The sequence below is a fragment of the Netta rufina genome (assembly GCF_964035555.1).
Source record: "Netta rufina genome assembly, chromosome: 2".
Lineage (NCBI taxonomy): Eukaryota > Metazoa > Chordata > Aves > Anseriformes > Anatidae > Netta > Netta rufina.
In genome coordinates, this window is record NC_140124.1 from 4,010,757 (window position 1) to 4,032,580 (window position 21,824).

General features: G+C 37.4%; 1 protein-coding gene across 3 annotated transcripts in view; it reads right to left on the reverse strand.

Annotated features, from left to right (window-relative positions):
- ADCYAP1R1 (ADCYAP receptor type I) overlaps positions 1-21,824 on the reverse strand; it is a gene marked incomplete at both ends in the record, with an annotated part of 104,378 nt that overhangs the window by 63,399 nt on the left and 19,155 nt on the right. For all 3 annotated transcript variants that reach the window (XM_084282319.1, XM_084282320.1, XM_084282318.1), the window contains one exon: positions 17,344-17,449. In XM_084282319.1, coding sequence (XP_084138445.1) covers positions 17,344-17,449 — 106 coding nt within the window. The remainder of the gene's footprint in view (positions 1-17,343; positions 17,450-21,824) is intronic.

Below are 21,824 nucleotides of genomic sequence, written 5' to 3' on the forward strand. Positions count from 1 at the left end.
TGCATGCTAAGTTTTCACAAGTATTAACATACCTCACAATGAGCCCTGGCTTTCAGCTATGGCTGTAAACAAAAATTATTTCCAAGCTGTATAAGAGTCCATTGTCACTTTTGCCACACATGGAGAGTAGTTGATATTTGGCCCATTGTAATATTTATGGGCCTATGAAGAAGACATATGTAAAGATCAATGGGATTCATTCATTGCCATGGACACAGAGAAAATAAAAATTTTCTTGTCATGTCTTTTTGGTGTTTTGGAGCTTGTATTCCTTTGGAAATTGAGAGAGGATGGGGCTGTATGGGAGAAGAAATTAAGAGGATTTGGTAGCAGGTCTTTTGAGCATTAATGTTTCACAGAAATAAATTCAGGATCTGCTCTGACACAAATGGAAAAACAAAAACAAAAGACAACAACAACTATAAAAAATATTTCCTTGATTTGACAGTTTTTAACAAATTGCACAACAGTACTACAGTGGGACTAAAATGGGACATAAGCCTTGAAACAGTCTCTCACTGTGGGGCTGTGCTTTGAACTTAAAAAATAACTAAATAGGATTTTCAATGAGATTTACTCAGAGCAAACCCGAGCTGAACAGCTGCCTAATCAATGACATTTGCAAGAACTTGGACTTGCTTCTTAAAGGATAAATAGACTAAACAAAACAGACAGGCGTTGAACAACTGAAAATATCAACCAACCTCAAGGGCTATGTGACTGGTAATTTCAGAACTTATGTTAAATTCCATTGCATATATATTAACTTCTCTCAAAAGCACTTACAAATGGTAATGATTTAGGTTTCATGGTAGCTCTGTGGGTAAGAAGATTTTCTGCTCTTTTTACAGCTTGAAAACAAAACAAAACAAACAAAAGAAATAACATTGAAAACTAAACACCCTCCAGAGCAAGAGTTGTAATAAAGCTCAGAAGAAAGCTGACCTTTCATTTTTATACTCCTGTCCTCATTTTCTTGCATTTCTATTGTTTATAAATAGTTATCTAAATGGAGAAGGCACTTCTGTAGTAGAAGATAACTTATAACAGATCTCAGGCCAAATTCGTTCTTGATGTAACCACAGTGACGCCAATGTGGATACACTTGAGAGGCATTTATTCCTTGTTTACTCCTTCAAATCTTCTGAGAATGAGAAATGACTGAATTAAATAACTTAATTTCTTTCAGTGTGCAAATTCCATAATCTCTCCTGGAAATTGTTCTAGTGGTGAGTCAAACAATTCCTTATTAGAGCCCATGGGACCTGATGATCTACTGTAAGAAGCAAAGGAAATAAATGCATTTTAAAAGTCTGGTTAAAAGGCATGTTAACACATTGTGTATCTCCTGTTTTATGATGAACTTCTCTGATTCGGCCCACAGTGTATTCAGAAAACAGCAAAAACATTACTGAAGCATAAATCCAATGCATTATTTTAAGGATTTGCATACACCTAGGAAATTTTGGTCAGTATATAAAAGACTAAAGTAAATTATATCATTCAGTAAGTTCTCAGCTGCAAGATGTTTTCCAGTCCTAAGTAAAGATTGATGGTTTGATCTCTGCAGTTTACTACCTGAAGTGAAAAGGCAATGTGAGTAGTACTGATAGGTGAAAATGGAAGTAGAGTGTATGACAAAGAAGGATAAAGATATGTTAGCGAGGCATGGAGAAATATCATGATCATTCCCCTGATACTCTGGTAATTTGTTGGTGGTTTCTTGGTTGGATGGTTGGTTGATTTTGGAAAGGTTTTCAGCACTGACAGAATAGGCACAAACATAATGGGATGTAGACTGAGAAGAAATGACCAGTGACATCACAGCCAGACCAGTACTATCCCCAGGAACCAGAGGCCATATATGTACTTAATCCAGGAGAAGTACAAGTTTACACACTTTTTGAACTCTGTAGTATGTAAACTACAGCATACATCTCTCCCAACAGCCTATAGTAAAGCAAAGAAAAACAAAATCCATAAACATTATAATGAGATCCGGGAAGAATCAAACAAAAATATTTCCAATATCGAACAAAAGTATTTCCAATGTCTTAAATACATTAAATATGTTAGGTGAGAATGCCCAGAAAACCATAGGAAATGGTCACAGGTCACAGGTCCAAGTGAAAGTAATACAAAATCTGAACCACTAGGGACAAGACTATTCCCTTGCCTTTGTTAGAATTTGGATCATGTTCTTTGTGAACAAGTGTGATCCATCTATCTTTGTCTAAAGATTAAGAGGATACAGGAAGAAATGGGAAGCAGTTATAAAGGTGTTCTAAAGGTGTCATCACTACCTGACTTAAAGCATAGAATCAGTGATATTAATTTAAACTTCCAAATATACAGCTATACACATCAAACCTCCAACACTGCTGTGTTGGAGTCACTACCTCCATCAAAGCTACTACAGAAGGCATTGAATGAAGTGGTATTTTGGGAAAAACACGTTTAAAATATATTTTTAACCATATTTGGACAAAAAAAAATAATCTGCAGATCTTCATTTTTCTTTTGTTTACTCCTGTAAATTAGGAGTTAATTCTAACAAAGTCACTGAGTTTCTTTATGCATTAAGTTGCTGTACGTTGGAGACTATTAGTTGGGAGAATTTAGAGATAAGTTAAAAATATATATGAAATTGAAATAATTGTGTTATTCCTTTTCCGTCTGTTCTCACTAGAAAGTTAGTCCTGTTAGAAAGAGAAATTTTTCTGTAGTATTGTTCATAAAACGTGTGGGCAGGTAATTACACTCCTGTCTAAAGTAATAAATAACTATGAAAATTTGCATACATATAATCAATATTCTTTTACTGGTGATATTTCTTAGAATGTTTAATAATCACAGAAACACAGAAAATAAGGCTGGAGGGAGATGTGGTTATATGAATAAAGTTCATTCCTTGCACCCAGACAAAATAAACTATAACTAAAATCTCTAAAAGTGAATTTATAAGTTCTCATTATTGGTGACTTCCTTATTACCTGGACAAAGGATTAGAATGTATTACAGGGAACAGTTCTGGACATCTTAGCACTTACAGTAAAGGTCCAGAAACTTTATGTTTCAACCATTTGATGATCAGTGACTTCCAGGAATTGTGATAGAATCAGTGTCATATATGAAGATGGTAAAAGATTTCTTTATGATGTTCTAAGAGTGAATAGACGTCAAATTCCTAAGCAGACGGGAAATTAACCCATACTGTAAAACACAGTTAAGAGTGTAGAAGGTATTTATAGATATAGGTGTGTATTTATATAGGTATGGAACACAGATGGATGTATATAGTACTATTTATGATAATATATAATAATATACAAGAATATGTATATAATAATATATATAATAATATGTATATAATATATGTATCCTCAGATACCTATGTCCATGGACTATGTTTTTAGGGCACTTGTCGAACCAAAATTAGAAAGCACATAAAAGGTTGCACTGTTTATAAAACAATCAAGAAATCTTATATGTATTGAAATGATCAGTTGTTGTAATTGCATCATTTAAACTTTTATCAGTTCCTGATCTTTGAAGAATAATGTGAAACAAATGATCATACAATAGACTGACTAGGAGTACTGTATTTAATATTGTTCTTGTTTATTCAGTTATGATAATAATGGGTTCTGTCTTAAGTCACTTGCAGGTTAGCAGAGAAGGGGTAGAATCATATTAGTCATTTTGCTGTACGTCCAAAAACCTGGAATGGATTCAAGTATTCATGTCTTGTGAAGAAAAGATGAGGCATGTTTTCAGAATATATGCAACAGTTTTCCAGTGCATTTTAAATAATCGTTTGTTATTATTGCAGTTTGGCTTTGCTACTGTCTTATGTGTTTTTGTTTTTTTTTTTTTTTTTTTTTTTTTTTTTTGTTTGTTTGTTTGTTTGTTTTAAAAAAAGGAACAAACCAATCAATTTGAGCAACTGTTTGAGTATGAAACATATGGTTTCATTATCAAAAGTACAACCTGATGTGGAGAGGCAGGCATTCAGGAAAACTGAAATGGCTCTTAGTGTAATCAGAAAGGCAGTAGAAAGGATAGATGAGAACAGTGCATCCAGATGCTTGTCCACAAGATTCAACTATCTGCTCTTGAAGAGCGAAAACTGTACTACTGTGGTGGTTTTACCGTGCTGGGCAGCTAAACCCCACAACCGCTCTCTCACTCCCCCTCCCTTAGATGAGGAGGGGGAGAAGTAAAGCAAAGAACAACTCACAGGTTGAGATAAGGATAATTTAATTAAAGGGAAATAATAATAACAATTAAATAAAGACTACCATGAACTAAACAATTTAACTAAGGGGAAATAAAAAGGGAAAGGGGAAAAGGGAGGGGAAAAGGGAAAAAATAAAAAGAAGGGAGGAAAACAAACAAAATGAATGAAAGCTATAAGGAAGTGCAGAGGACAGAAATTACTCTCTACTTCCCACAAATGAGCGATGATTGCGTCCTTGAAGCAAGACCTCAACGCACGCAGCCGGTGTTCGAGAGGAGGACCAACGTCTTCCTAACGAGAGCCCACCCCTCCCCTCTTCTTCCTGTTCCCACCTTTTATTGGTGAGTGTGACATCACATGGTATGGAATAACCCTTTGATTGGTTTAGGTCAGCTGCCCTAGTGATGTTTCTCTCCTCACTTTTTGCCCACCCCCTAGGAGGGTTAGAGAAAGGCTCAATGCTGTGACACTGCTGCTCAGCAGTAGACACAACACTGGTGTGATAACACTGCTGTTCCCGCTACAAGTACAGAGTACGGCAGTGTATGGGCTGCTGCCGGGAAAGTTAACATTCCAGCCAGACCCAGTAGAACTACCTTCAGACATGTGTCTTACTTGGCAAAACTAGCTTGGCAGGCTCCTCCTCTGGTTTGTTCCACAGGGAGTCGGAAAAGAAAATTATATAAGCAAATTATGGAGAATCAGGGAATTGCGGATCCAGAAGTGAAATATGAAGCTAAAATCATTTAGGTTATGGATACAGCTTGATTGTGACTCATTTTACACATTAAAACACTTGGATTTAGGCGTTTTAATATGCAAACTGAATCTGAATCTCAGTATTTGTCTATCAGTTGTATAAGGAGTCTTGGGAGACTAGCCAGTTAATTACATCCAATACTGCAATTTTTCCCCAAGAAGGACATTTTTCCCTAAATACAGAGCCCAGTACTCTTTACAGTAGAGTTCTCTATACTGAAATACATATTGATAATGCCTATTGAAGTCAGGGGGAGATGAGGTTGCAGACTGACAGCAGCATAATGATATCTCAAGAAGAGTAAGAGCTGTTCCTGGTGCTGACCCTCCAAAATATGTGTTTACAGTATAGTGTAAGAGGCAGGTAATTACTTTGATTCACCTATAAACCTATAAAGCACCATGTATTCATCAAGCTGTCAAAATCACAAGTTGTCATGGCATCCAGGAACAAAATTCAGAGATGAGAAGAAAAAGAAAGAATGTTTATTTTAAGTGAGGTCACTCTGAATTCTGGATGATAAGATTACTAAATTCTACTCCTTTCCTACAATCTTAAAGGAACAATACATATCCTCAAAAACAAACAAATAAAAATTAGAATTGGACTCTAACCTTCAATATTCCTATAGCTGTGAAATAGAAAACAATAAACAAACAAAAAAGAAACAACAAAAACAAAAACTAAAGATCACACATCAGTAGGAGAAAAGGTATATTATCCTACTTGTGAAGTATTTGAAATTAACAGATTATATTAAATACATGTCAAAGACAGAGATGGGGTCATTGAATCTCCCTCTCTCTTCCTGTCTTCTCTCCCTCTCTTCCTCTCTTCCTCTTTTGCTAAGTAGCCTACGTGTCTGCTTTCAACAAGCTAATGTGAGCTGAATTTAGCCTCTAGAGTTTGGTGCAGTACAGTTGCACCACTGAATAACTTTTTTTTTTTTTTTTTTTTTTTTTTTTTTTTTTGTGTGTGTGTGGTGGAATTCATATTACAAAATAAAATCTCAAGATGGAAATCATAAAAACAGCACAGGACAACCCCCCTTTTTAAATACTATAGCATATAAAATTATTCCCTCTAGGATGAAGTCTATACCCACAACGATAAAATAATTGAGAAGAGTTCTTATTTGCTTCATTTGTTTCACAAAAATGATGGAAAATAATGTAAAATTGTGAGATCTTTCCCTTTCTGCTTTCCCATTCCTTCTATTTTACAAGAGAATTTTGGGGAAGGAAATGTACATTCTCTTTTCTGCTCTTTTGTCAGGAGCAAATTGTAATCCACTTTCTGAGTCAGCAATGCTGGCTAGCATATGGGCAAAGCCACGCAAGGATTTCCCTTTCTCCACCCTCATGCTCTCTAACCCAGAAGCAAAAAACAATATAATATACAGGACATGCAGTTCCTGCTGCTTCGCTCATCCAGTGATGGAAGGTGCTGTGAAGTTAAGCAGGTGCTAGAGGACTGTCCCCACATTTTATCTCTCTTCATCATCCCACAGAGGAAATAAAGGTTTGATCCACTACAACTTTCAACAAAAGAAAGGGCATAGAATCATAGAATTATAGAATAGCTCTTACACTTCTGCAATCAAAGCTGAACTATGTCTTTTTTTTTTTTTTTCCCCATGGAGAGAGGAGTAGATATCGATATCTTTTCTACTGCTTAGCAGATGGAGTAGCTATACTTGTTATATTGCTGTAGCTTCCTTGTCTGTCTGAAGATAATTTAACTCACTGTCTTTCAGTCTTATTTTGCTGAGGAAAAATCAATATGCAAAATCTGTCAGCAGTCCAAATTATTACACTTATTCAATTACATATATTATTGAGTAGGCAGTTTTACATAATGAAGTTCTTGGCTTAAGTTTGTAAGTGAGGTGTATTAATAGGTAGTGGATGTAGCTCAGAATGAGCTGAAACAAATTAAATTGTACAGTTGGGTAATTTTAGTCATTGGCCACCTATGTTAGAATATTAGTGCTTGATGAAGTCTTATCATAAAAAACATTTCACAGGAAAGAATAGTCTAAGAACAATCTCTTGAGCATTTGATAGAGCAGCACTTGATCCATGATTAGAGCTTCCCAAATGATCCTATAATACATACAGATACTGAAAGGAGTAATTCTAAATATTTCAAATGCAGTATGTCAGAATGTGAAAAGAAAGTGATTTTTAGAGCATACAGAAAACCTTAACACTGAAGTTCTTCACTAAAAGCCATTGAAGTTAGTGCTAACTCCTTCTTTTTCCTATTGCATTTAATGTTCTGTCACTGGTGATCTAAGTACAGGTAACCCTTCCCATTAACAAAGGAATCAGTAACTGGCAAATGTGCCTTCCAGAGTGAGATTCACCTGACCAATTGCCAACATCTACATTTGAATAGTCGCCAAAATTTTTGTAGTAGTAGACAGAGAGGGGTAATCCTAGAGAACAATGTCTCTCATCTGAAAGCAGACATTTGAAGTAGGTCTGATGACTCATTCCCTCAAAAAGCCAAATTTTGCCATTGACTGTGAAGGCAGCTGTGGGACAATAGCTGAGATAAAATTACCTAAAACATAGAAATCTCAAACTCCATAAGAAAAACTCCATGCTGGCTCTGTGGAGGAAAAAAAATATATATAAAAAAAATCCTTCAGCCCAGATGAAGGACTGAATAGACAGAAGAGGTGGAAATTGAAAGACACTGCAGGATACTTGATTTTCCTGGTCATTTCATGCAAATGATTGAGTGGCTGACCATAATCCTCACACGAAAGAAAAAAGGGGCAATCTGGTCACACTCTCCTGCAGCAGGTCACAAGCTGGAGCATCATTCCTTGTGCACGCTTGTCTTTGAAAAGCCTTGTGTTCTACAAATTCATAGCCTTGTCAGCTGATGAAAAAACAGTGGCACACATTGGATCTCTGCTCTATTCTCTATTCCCTTCCCAACACCAAGCCATAAACACGAACAAGAATCATGTCATTACCATCAACAGGAAAAGTCATTACATGTGGGGAGCTATTTCAGGGTAGAATGGGAATCAACAGGTGTATTATAGATACTTCATCATAGCAGGGTGATAAAACATATGCTCAACACAACCAAGAATCCTACTTTCAGTCTGTATTGGTAGGTCCTACTATATCTACTGGTCATACTTTGTGAATTCATTAGCAACAGATGCTGAAACCTGAGGAATTACAGAAGGGAATCAGTATTTGCATTTTCTCTTTATTACCCGTTAGCCTATGTACCAGTGTCTTTTACAGCTGTTCAGGCTTTTATAAGCTCAAGCAGAGATCACAAATTATTGTTGTACTTTCTTATTTCTGTCTTTGGTTAATTCTAACTAATATAACTAAACTCTGTATGTGTGTGTACATGGTAATCCTTTAGTTCCTCTGCTAGAACAACCAATTATGTCCCTGTTAGTCGTACTTATAATAAAATTTTACTGATCTATTTTTTTTATGTCTCTACAATCAATGCAAATATATAAGCATATAGTTCCCATAGGTTGATTAATATCCTTCCACAAACAAACTTGCCATTATTTTTTTTAGAGGTGTCACTTAGGAAACAAGACTGGCTCTCTGGAGATGCCTATCTCTTTCCACTGAGCTTTAGTGAGTCCTACAGCTCTTTTATTCTGTATGTGAAATTAAGTGGACTTCTTCTGCCTTGGTGCAGGTAACTAGGGGCACCTGAACTATTACTTGACCTTCTGTTTCTGATCCAGTGGCATTACTCCTGTAAGTCTGTGCTGCAGATCCTAGAAACCAGTGAACTGTGCCATTGATTCTAGAAAGAATCAAACTCACTCTCTTACTACAGTGTTTAGTAATCTTATTACAGTGACATTAACTGTCTAAAGAAGCTCTAAGTACTTTTATCAGAAAATACAGCAAAAAACAACAATTTTTTTTGTGGGAATAGTAAGAAAATAACATTTTTACGGGATAACCTTTTAAAAGAATATCCAGTTCTCTGACACCCGACTCACTCTTTTTACAGAAACATAAAGTGTATTCAAGATTTTGAAAATGTGGTTTGAATTCATGAAAGCACTAATTCTGCAATCAAACTTATTCACTTCTGGAGAAGTCTGCAGCAACTGCCTCATGGCATACAACACAAGTATGCAGTTTAAAAGGAGCTGCAAATATCTGATGAAAATCATACTAAAATCATATATTGTCATTGATTTATAATTCAGATGATTTTTCATCCCAGCCACAGCACTATAGACATTAAAAACCTATGTATTTGCAAGTGGTCACAGCTTCTACCTGTGAATCTGTCAATGAATCCGAAGGTACCAACAGATAACACAAGTGCATGAAAGACCATCACATCTTTCATTGCATAAGTTTTACTGATAGTCATTGTTCATTTTTAACAGTGTGCATTTACATGTAGTCTCTATATACACTCTCCATATTTGTTCTAGATCACCTTCTCATTGCACATTATATTCAGTAGAAAGAAAAAAAAGAAAGAAAAAAAAGAAAGAAAAAGAAAGAAAGAAAGAAAAAAAAAAAAGATGCAGGGTGATTTAATGAGTTAGCTGTCATCAGAGAAACAAGAAACTCAAAATAGAGCTGCATAATAAACAATATTTTGTTTCAAAGGTTAAATTAAACATGGAAAAACAAAACAAAACATTTAATTCAGTGTGGTAAGATTTTTTTCTTCTTTTCAGTTGACAGGAAATATAAAGAATTTAACAGGCAGGCAGGAATTTTTATTTTTAATTTTAACATTTCATTAATTTTTAAATTAAATCAAATTTAGTTAGCAATACTTCTAAAACAATGTTCAGTAGTGAAATGTCAGTACAATATATTTTTTCTAATTTGCTAATGGTTATTATTTTTCAGCCTAAATTATTTCAAAATTTTACCTGAGCCCCCCCCCCCCTTTTTTTTTTCTTTTTCTACAAGTTAATATTCTGCTTGAAGAAAAATACTTTTATTTATCATTATACTTTTTTATCACTTTTATTTCCTGTATTGTATTCTTGTCTCTAAATTGGAGAGACACAGATCTGAGGGAAGGACCAGCTTACTTGGTGGGTAAGGAATTAGCTGGATTGTCACACTCAAAGAGCTGCTGTCAACAGTTCAATGTCCAAGTGGAGATCAATAATGTTCTTCAGGGGTCGGTATTGGGACCAATGTTTTTTAACATCCTTGTTGGTGATATGGACAGTGGGACTGAGTGCATCCTCAGCAAATTTGACAGTGACACCAAGCTGTGTGGTGTGTTCAACACACTGGAGGGAAGGGATGCCACCCAGAGGGACCTGTGCAGGCCTGTGCGAACTTCATGAGGTTCAACAAGGCCAAGCTCAAGGTCCTGCACCTGGGCTGGGGCAATCCAAGCACAAATATAGGCTGGGCAGGGAATAGATTGAGAGCAGCCCTGAGGAGAAGGACTTGGGATTGTTGGAGAAGCTTGTTATGAGCAGGCAACATGCACTTGCAGACCCAAAAGCCAACCATATCCTGGGCTTCCCCAAAAGCAGTGTGGGCAGCAGGGTGAGGGAGGGGATTGTTCCCTTCTGCTCTGTTCTTGTGAGACCCCATCTGGAGCCCTGCACTCAGCTCTGGGGCCCCAACACCAGAAGGACAGGAATATATTAGAGCGAGTCCAGAGGAAACTACAAGGATGCTCAGACGCCTAGAGCTTTTCTGCTGTGAAGAAAGGATGAGGAAGCTGGGATGGTTCAGCCTGGAGAAGAGGCCTACAGGGGGCTACAAGAAAGCAGGAGAGGAGCTCTTTGTCAGGGAATGTGTTGATAGGACAAGGGGTAATGGATTTCACTGAACCAGGGTAGATTTAGTCTAGATATTAGGAAGAAATTCTTCACTCAGAGGGAGGTGAGGCCCTGGCCCAGGCTGTCTAGAGGAGCTGTGGCTGCCCCATCCCTGGAAGTGCCTAAGGCCAGGCTGGATGGGGCTGGGGGAAGCCTGGGCAGGTGGGAGGTGTCCCTGCCCATGATAGGGGGTTGGGATTTGATGTGTTTTGAGGTCCCTGCCAACCCAAACCACTCTGTGATTCTAGGATTCCAGACCTACTCCCAGAAATTAATCTCATCAGAGTTAATATCTTAGCAAGTTGCCTGGACAAAATCCATTCCACCTTTTATTTTCCTTTAACTCATGTTCCTCTGTTATTAAAGAAGGACTTCCTGGCAGTTCTGGGGATTATAAAAGTAATAGCTTTGAAAGAACCAGGTAGGAATTATTACTATAAGTACATTATGGCATGGAAACAGTAGCTCATACACGTTTTCCAGTTAATTGTACTTTCAGAGCTGCAGGCATTAAGTTTCTGTATTTTTCATTCTCTTCTCTACCCATCTGAATCAAAGTCCAGCAAATGCTGAGTAGATAAGTAAACTCAGATTTATTATCAGGGCTTACAAAGTATGTAGTCCTCACTTGAACCACCAAAATGCCACTGAATGTGTCGGCAGAATATGTTCATACAGTCCAAGGAGATAATAGAAATTTCTGCTCCATTACAGCAATTTTTACATCTTTTCTCTGAGTCATCGTAAGTGACCATTGCCAGGCTGATGATCACTTCACCTAAGTTTTACCTATCTTAGGGAGAGCATATAGACTAATTTGTTCTCCAGCTTCCTTCTAGAGTTTTTTTATAAAACAACAACAACAACAACAAAAAAACACATTTCAGAGAAAAAATATATCCCCAAAAGCTCAGGAACCCATATCAAATTATATCAAACTGGGTTACCATTAGGAATAGCAGGGACACAGCATTCTTTTTTTCCTCTGTAACAGATGATCCTGATTTTTTTTTTTCACTGCAACACACTTCCAGGCTTTCAACTTCACTACTGTGACTGAGTTTACAGAGGGCTCACAACATCCCCTTTAGCTGCTGCTGCTCCGTTTGAGAACAAGATTCCTTTAATAGCCTGCAGCTTGGTTTATGTCTGATCTGTGAAGGTTATATTAATTCCAGTGCTACTGCAGTATAATCAAAAAAAATCATACCATCTAACTTCTGGTCCCTTTAATGATTGCTTTAATAGACAAGAGAGAGAAATTGGCACTTCTAACCACAGTCTTCTGTGTAAGCTGAATGTATAAACTAAGGCAAGTTTAAGTCCTGTAAATACTTGTAAAGGTAAGTGACTTCTAGGTACTTATCGTCATATATTGACTATAATCACAATCTAAGTAGCTATCATTAATAAAGGTCTCTCTACTTTAGACAACCACATTCAGGTGACATGAATCCATCCATTGTTTGTCTTTTGCTCAATCAGATTGTCTTTTGCTCAATCAGACAATGACAGGACAAGGGGGAATGGTTTTAAACTAAAAGAGGGGAGATTTAGATTAGAGATTAGGAGGAAATTCTTCATTCAGAAGGTGGTGAGGCACTGGAACAGATTGCTCAGACAGGCTGTGGATGCCCCATCCCTGGAGGTGTTCAAGACCAGGTTAGATGAGGCCCTGAGCAACTTGAAGGCTGGGACATTTTTTTTTTGTTTGTTTGTTTGTTTTGTTTGTTTTTTTTTTGTTTTGTTTTGTTTTGTTTTGTTTTGTTTGTTTGTTTTGCTTTTTTTGTTTTGTTTTGTTTTGTTTTGTTTTGTTTTAATGCATCCCGCGTTAAGATTGGCATGACCCAAGAACCCAAGAAACTCTCATCCAGCATGAGATATCTCCTCTAACAGTCTTTCCTAGACACCAGAGATGATAATAGGTTAACACAATCTGGATGAAAAAAAAAAAATATATATAAATGAATAAACAAATAAATAATAGAAAAGAGTGTCTATGGATCAGCAGAGAGCTTTATCAATTGCTGTGTGGCAGAAAGTCCCTTTTGGACTGATGGCAGCAAGAACAAGGTCCAGCAGGAATTTGTGTAGCTTTACAATGCAAGAAAGATGAAAATGAACAAGTGAGACTGAAAATACTGATATAAGAAATAGCCTGGTCCCACCACCAGGAGAAGCTGAGCTTAGAGGCATAATTTTCATTATCCTTTTTTTTTTTTTTTTTTTTTTTTCTGCCCTTAGCTTCTATTATTTCCCTTTATTATTTTAATTCTCTCTCCACAGCAAAGGAATCAAATTCTGAGTTCTTCTGAAAGTTCATTTTCTTCAAACTCTCTTTTTCATGCAGATTTTGTAGGTGATGGCTGGACAGAGATGGACACATAGGGTAATCACATGCACCTTTTTTCTCTTCATATAAAGGCTTCTGAAGAATTTAAAGCATTTAAAAGGGAAGAAGACAACATAAAACTCACAGAAAAACTAACAGAAAATCTCAATGCAATCATTGTTTCTGAAGCATTATAGGCAGAGCACAGCAGCAGAGGGAGGGAAAACTACTGTGAAGGATAAAACAGTAATGAGCATAACATCTGGGCCTGAGAGGCAGAGTGGGAGGGAAAACATCAGAGCCCTGATAGTTTAGGGCTGGCTGCTTTCCATAATAGAGTGCCAGCTTTGCTTTTCAAGGCCTATGGTTACAGTTGCAACATCAAAATTGTGCTCCTATTGGACCTCACCCAGAGGAGCTCTGGGGAACCTCTTAGTTTATGTCTGTATTCACAGATGCTGAACACAGCAAGGGGGCAAAGCAAAGGAAGGAGAAGTAAGTTATTGTTGCAAAATGTAGGAATCCATAATATGGTTTTCTGCTTTTAACTTCAAAGTGCATTGCCTTCCATGCACTACTTTTAGCTAGGAGAAATATCAGTACAGAAGACCAGGCCTCAGAAGAACAGGACCAGAGAACCTACTATTACTATCATTAGTTTTTACACCATGTAGTAGGATTTATGGAATGAATGTGATGTGGAGTATTCTTTGGGCACAATAGGTTCTGTAACATCATTCATCTAGGTATTGTAGAAATACAGTTTACAAAACCTGTTTGTGTCCCAGATTCAAGTTTTATATGTAATCATTTGACTTTGTGTCACCTGCAACAGAAGAATATGGAGCTATCTTTCTTCCAGAGGTTTCTGTAGTTTAGCTGATTTCAAAGATTTTTTTAAATTATTATTATTATTATTTTTATAAACCACAGTAACTTGAGCATGTGGCTGAGCCTCTGCAGACTCTCCAAAAATTCACAATCTCATTTTGTACCCTGAAGCCCCTATGAAAAGGAATAAATCATCAGAAAACTTTTGTATGAAATTGTTTTATGTAAATTTGTATATATACATAAAAAAAAAAAGTCAAAAGAGGTACTTTTATGCTCCTTTTTGCTCTTGAATAAACAGAATAGTATTTACTAGCTAGGAAGGATTTTTTCCTTCTTTCAACTTTTTTTCTGAGTTATTTCTTGATTTTTCTTTCTTAGAAGAAAAACGAGCTAACATGTTTTCCAGTGCCTTAGTAAGGATTAGCAAGTCTTTAGTGAGTCTTATTAGTAAGTTTTATTAGTACTAAGTAGGTCTTTAGTAAGTTATTAGTAAGTCCTATTCTTACAGATGAATAACAAAAAATAAACGGGCCGTTTTCACTTCTCCCGGGTGAAAAATTGTTTGTCTGCAGCAGGTTAAAAGTGAGAGAAATGAACACACTGCAAATATGGCTGCTTACTTAACGGTCGGTTGTTACCTGTCCATCAAACTTCTCCAAAAAATGCTTGGTAATTTAACAAGACAGGTTCAATCATGGTGAGTGGTGTTCTATTCCACTAAAAGACTGGCAGCAAAAGAGCTTTGGGAGTAAGCAGGTGCTTCCCAAGTGTTTCAGTGAGTGAATTCATGTCAGGTAGATTATCCCTTATTAGAACACCTATTCTTAGCAGTCACCATCAAGGTGCCTTTCAAAACAGAGTGAGTAGTATGTAAGTAGTATATAGAATAGAATGGCTTGGGTTGGAGAGGACCTTAAAGATCATCTAGTTCCAAACCCAACACCATTGAGCAAATAGGAAGAAGGCAGTTGAGCTCTGCTGATGTCCCATCCTAATGGCTTGTTGGGAATTAGGTGGCAGGATCTGGCTTGAAATAAGTGTCATTTAATAAAAGGTGAGTCTGAAATGAGGTTGTAAAGGAGATAGAGCGGAATGTTATAGGTCCAGCACAAGAAGTGAAATGAAATATATTTAAAATATATCTACAAGAACTAGAAATGGTAGGGGGAAAAGGCAGTAAAGATGATTTTTTGAAATAATTGTCTTTCAAGCAAGAAAACAAAAACAAAAACAACATAATTCTTTAATGGAAAATAACAATCTCAGAGGAAAGGTGGCTTCTTTACCTAAAGCCTTGTATATGATGGAATTCATTGACACAGGATGTGGTGAACAACAAAAGGATTGTTTTAATTCAGATGTGTTCAGGCAAATTCATGAAATCAAAACGTCTGCAGCTTGTTAAACACTAAGACAGTAGGGTAGGAAGCTAAAGATATCTGTAAAGGGGAAAAATATGTTGTGGAAGTATTCTCTGAAGTCATCCACTGTTGGCTGCTGTCGGAGACATAGATGAACAAGTATTACATGCATTTCAGTGTAAGAGACATTCAAAACCTTCATATACAACTAAGCTTCTGGAAGAACAGTTGCATTCTCCACCCCCAGCAAATTTACCAGGTATCCTAGACATCTGAAGGAACCTGTGCTCCACATGTGTCAAATTGAGGATGAGCAATATCACTCTTGTGCATGCAGCAGTTCTTCACGTTGTGGAGGCATTGCCTGTTCACATATTCATGTATTATTCAAGAAAGAAGAGCAAATGTGAAGGATTGAGTGAAGAGTCCCTCTTCACTTGACATATGCCCTAACAGGTCTAAACAGAATAAGCCTGGGAAAAAAAAAAAAATGTTTACAGTTTTTAAAACCAAAAAATATTGGGGGAACATAATAAAGAGTGCTACTTGTTTTGCTGAGATAGTGTTTGAAAAGATTCAATCTCTGCCTGCCTGTGTGGGTGATACTTTTTCCTCACACAAATATGCAAAAGGCTTTCCAATGGCTCTGGACCTCCTCTATCTCTGAACTGTGCTCTATGAATCTGAAACAGGCAGGAGGGAAGAGTTTGATCTGAATAGCCCTCAAGTACCAAAAAGCAAAGGTTATTCTGGATCTGAGTGAAAGAACATGGTAGCTGCTGAAATGGTCATTTTTCAACTTGGAAAATCTGTAAATTATTGAATCCAAATAATAGTAATTGCATAATCATTAAAAGTAGGGATCATGGCCAGCTTCTGACATCATTCTTTTGGGGAAGAAACTTTTTTTTTCCCTTTTGTCTTTGCTTATGTCACTTCTGGGCTGAAGAATAATTGGGAAATCTTCTGTAATGGACAAAGAGGGACTCAAAAATACAACCATGGGGCTAAAATGAACACACCTTAACTATATCTTTTTCTCAATTTTGACAAAGCACACAGAACATTTGCCCAAAGCTGGGAATCAGAACAAAACTGAGTTTACATCTGAGCTGAATATCAGGACACTGATGGAAATATTCCTACCAGCTAAAATGGCTTGCTGCAGAGGAACAGTGGTGACACAGATATCTGTGGTGACACAGATATCTGCACCCTGCCCTCTCTTGCTTCCGAGCTAAAATATGTGGTGAATTAAAAGGGAAATAAATTTCCCCTCTTTTATTACACACACACTGTGTTTTATCTGCAGTTCTCTTCAGTCTTACCAATTCAAGTCACAGTAGAAGCAGTTTGGACATGACTCAGAAAATAGACTCTGATTTCCAATTAGTTTCTTTGTCATTCTTTGTCCTTCTTTCATTGGTGCTGGCCATCAGCAGCTCCTGCTGCAGTCAGTGGGAAATGAGACAGGATATTAAACTATTAATTTCTTCTTTGCTTGCTGCCTCAGTTTCTTATCTCAACAAGAACATAAATATTCTTGATCAAGATTATAGTCATCAAAAATGTTAATCCCTGTAAAGGTCTTCAGATCATGTTAGAGAGGCACAAATTATTACTGAGATGATGAAGAGAAAAGAGCAATTGCTGTTACAAAACAGACCACTGAGGCACTTAAGCCTTATGTCCAGTCCCCAACAGCTGATGTTGCCACCTACACGAGCAGAAGTCATAAACCCTATCAAGACATTTCCTTTCCAGGTACACTGTTGTTGCTGTTTCGGTGTGTGTTTTGATTCATTTTGTAGATATGTCACTACATTGCCTAATGTATAGAAGCAAATTCATGATGTCTCGTAATAACTGGCACGGTATGTCCCCGTTGCTTTTTAGTAAGATGTTTGCATTGACACTGCTGGAATCCCCTACAGGCATAACAGAAAGGATTTAGACACAATCAGTTCACGTGGCATATCCCAAGCTAAAACTCACCTGGAGAAGAGTCATTAAGAGGGTTCAGGGCAGCTGCCCTCCGTATCTTCTCCAGACAGGTTTCTTGCTCCTTTTTAATAATGCAGTTGGAATGTGTTGCTGTAACCTGAAATGGGAGGAAAAAATGTGGAGAAAGAACAATTACAATCTTAAAATATCTGGAGGGTTTATGAAGAAACATCAGTAAGCTTTGAGGTCACCTTACAAAAAGAAAAAAAAGTAATTAAAACATCCTTGGAAAATAAGAGGAAGCTGCAACTAACTTCGTGTTTTGCTTGTTTGTTTTGTTTTATTTTCAGAAAGCTTAAGGTCAAACCATGGAATTATTTCGTTGTTGTTGTTGTTTTTAATTTTACTCCACCTGTCAAAGTGTAATTTCTAATATGTTTGGTTTACTTTGGTTTTGGTTTACTTTTTGGTTTACTTTTGGTTTTCTTTCTCTAAAAAGGCAGAAGAGAAGGTACCTCTAAATAATGAAATAATATAAAGCTGAATCAGAAATCAATTAAGATTCTGTTTGATCTTCCACCACTTCCATGTGAGTCTCACACAATCTATTAACCTCATTCAGGACTCTAAGCTAAATTAAAAGTTCTTTCTCTCAGCCTTTCACCCTGTCCATTCCTTAATGCTTCCGTCTTTTCTTCCCAGTGAATACAAGGCAGTTTTCTTGCCAAAAGAGAATGCAATGCCAATTCAACTGAGATGATTTGATCCAAAACTTACTTAAAAAAAAAAAAAAAAAGTGAAGAAAAATAAAGAGAGAGAGAGAGAGAAAGGAAGGAAGGAAGGAAGGAAGGAAGGAAGGAAGGAAGGAAGGAAGGAAGGAAGGAAGGAAGGAAGGAAGGAAGGAAGGAAGGAAGGAAGGAAGGAAGGAAGGAAGGAAGGAAGGAAGGAAATGTGTAAGAGAAACACTGTGACCAATGGAATGTAGGCAATTCCAAAGCTGCAACAAACTGAAAATGGGACCCATTCCCAGAAATCAATATAAGATTTCATTCCTGCTGCACAAAGTAACCAGAGAATATCAATCCAAGCAAAATACAATCTCAGGTTTCATTAGACCATTTTACAGGGGCACTGCTAAGGTTCAAATCAAACTCACTGGAAAGACCCATAAAAATCTGTGCACTAGTTGAAGATGGGATAGGTCAACCCATGTAAGCAATTTTGTTTTTTCATATTCCCCATACCATTTTCTTCACCCTAGTTGATAAAGAATTACTGAGGAAGTAGAGTGTGCCTGCCAAGTGGTCTGTTTTCTCTTACCTGATAAGTAGGAACAAGCAAACAGGGAAAACAATACTTGAATTCAATCTGCTTCAATTTATTTTTGGAACCCCATTCACATGGGTCAACTTTATTTCTCTCATATCCCAACAGAGGGAACAGAATGGTGTGAACACTGGGTCAGTGATGCATCAAATAGACTATGCACACACAATACACAATACTTACAGCACATCCCAAGGCATGCATAATCCTAGTTTGGTTATGCTTATGTTGTGCATTTGTGTATGCTAGGAGGCAGGGACCCATCTGCACACTTTTGACATAACAATTACAAGCCACCACCCCTGTTTCAAAGATAGAGGATTTCTTAATGAATCGCCAGTGTAGAGGTTTACTCACCATTTGGGAACAGCTAATGCTACACCAAAGCTAATGCTCCCCAAAGTCCTAGTAATAAATTTAAGCAGTTTTCCCATGGGATACACCAAGCATAACCATATTAGAGTTGTTTATCTTCAAAAGAAATTATGTTCTCTTCTAAGGGCTCTCAAGGGCCTGGAAAAGACATACTGTCACAGGTCTCTGGGATCTCCCAAGAATGTATGGCTTTTCTACATAATCCTCTAACCTTGCCAAAGATAGGGAAATTGCTTTGGCCAACAAAGATTCTTAGAATCTCCAAAAAAAAAAAAAAGTATAAAATAAATAAAATATATTAAAAAAATCAAAACAAATCAAGCTTCTGTTGCTAGCAGTAGTTCACTCTGCGCAGGTCTGAAAGGAGTGTTCAGGGTCTGCCTCAGTACAGAAATGTTACGGTTTCTATACAGTTAGACATGTACGGATTAGAAAATCTGTCATTTTATAATTGCTAAATCTACAGAAGCGGGATACAAATAAACAATAGGAAATGTTTCTTCGCACATTTATTGTTAATCTGCAGAATTCTTTGAAGCTTCACATTGTGGATGTTAACTGTTTACAGGAGTTCAAAACATATATATATATGTATGTAAGTATGCAAAATACATCAAAGTACACTAAACATTAAGAAACCCACCATGCCCAACTTCTGATGGCAGTAACTAAAGACCTTTGACAAGTATCTTTAGATTAAATCTATAGCCAGAGGACAGAAGAGTGTGATTTAGCCTTCCTATTTTTGGCCTCTTCTGTACTGAGAGTAAACCAAAGCCAGGTCTTTAATGGCAACAAAGAGAGTGTAAGGTGAACAGCTCAGGTTTCATTGTTTTCCTTGCTGACAGCATATTTAGTAAGATGTATTGACTAAGTCAATTCACTAAATTGACTAAATTTAGTGAATTGTATTTGAGTAAGTCTGACTCAGGATATACTGGAGATGCAGACTGCTGGACACAGGGAGAGCACTAGACCAACATGCTTCACCTGTACCTGTAGCTTTCCTTAAGCTTTCCCTATTGGCAGAACACTTTGCTATGGCCTCCAATAACTATCTTTATAGCACTCTTCATCAACAGACTTCATTTTTTTTTTTTTTTCCCAGAGAACAAGGAAACTGAGACAGAAAACAAAGAACAAGAGGAATCGGTAACCTCAGTGACAGAAGAAAGAATGGAAGCTGCCTGTCATCTCTGCTAATTAGCAGTGCCTTTTCAGAGAAAATAAAACCATGTTTGGATTGCTTATAACAAAACATTTATTTGTTGAAGGCAGAGATGTTTTAAGGTTATCATGTTTTCCTGAAAGGATCCATATGTTTCATGAGTCTCCACTATGTACTGGCAGAGTTTATGCCTTTAATCTGTCAAGTCTGTCTTTAACAACTGAACAGCAGAGACAGTTCACATAGAAGTGTGAGCCTGAACTTCATGGACTCCTGATTTTGCTTCTTTTGCCTCAAGGACATTTGCAATTTCCTGAATTCATTGTAGGCAGTCTGGTTTCTGTTTCCCAGAAGATATCAGTAATACGTGCAGTAAAAGAATATTTTGACACATACTGGACAAATCTAGAAAATAGGTGGAAAGTACACAAAATTAACTTTTTTTTTTTTTTTTTTTTTTTTTTAATTTACCACTCTCAGTGAAGTGAAGGAGATCAACTCAAACCAATTTTGAAAAGGCATACATTTCTATAGATAAGGCATAATAAACAAAAAGATAGTCAATCCCAAAGTACAGGAGCCCTGAATTTATAAACACCAAATAATAAAGCTCTGAAAAACATATTCAGATGAAAGCTTTAAAGCAGTAAACCTAATCAGTATCTGTTCAATTGTGCAAAACCGCAAAGAGACAAAAGTATCTAGCTAAACATATTGGGCTTATGTGGCAAGATTTTGGTCAGAGTGGGAGCTGTAGGTATGGCCTCTGTGAGTAGAGCCCAGCAGCTTCCCCATGGCAGAAGCCAGAGCCAGCATCAGATGTGTTCTGATGTATCTGATGCATTAATGCATCAGAGCCAACCCCAGCTGTCTGTAAAAGGGACCTGCTGCTTGCCAGAGCCGAGCCATGAGTGACACTGTTTGGGCCTCTGGGAAAGGCCCCCAAAAAACTGATGTGCAACAGCAGCTGTGAGAGAGGGGTGAGAAATGTGAGGGAAGCAGCCCTGAAGCCCCCAAGGTGAGGGCAGCAGGGGGGCAGGAGGTGCTCCAGGCACACAGTACAAGTTCCCCTGTGGCTGGTGGGTCCCCCACTGACATTGCTCCCCAGACCCTCATGTCCAGTAAGTGCGCAACTAACTTGGGAGACAACAGTCCTGAAAATATGTCCAAAGAGCATGAAGCAGGGCTGCGAGTAGACACCTCTGAAAGAACAGCACTAGACCGCATTAAGAAGATGCTTCCTAACCACTTGTACTGAGGAACAGTGGTTATAAACTGAAACTGAGCACCACTCTTAGTTACCTGTCCTGACACTGTATATCAAAATGTATGTATATGACACTGCTTGACATGCAGCTATACCCAAAGAGAGCAAGTCAGAAACCTAAGCACAGATGCCAAGACCATTTGATATGCCTTAGGCTATATTGCTTGACCTCCAGTTGCTTCTGCTTGCATTGGCCATTATGTTTGCCTTTTGTTAGGATATTTTGGACCCTGTAGGGCGTATCTAATGTCAAAAGACTTTTACATTTTGGCACCTGACTCATTTCCTTGGTTATATCAAGTGCATATACTTCTCAGAGATAAAAGAGGACTTTCTCTATGAAAGGCAACATAATCTTTGTGACACATTCATGGTCACTTATAAAGGTTTGTGCAT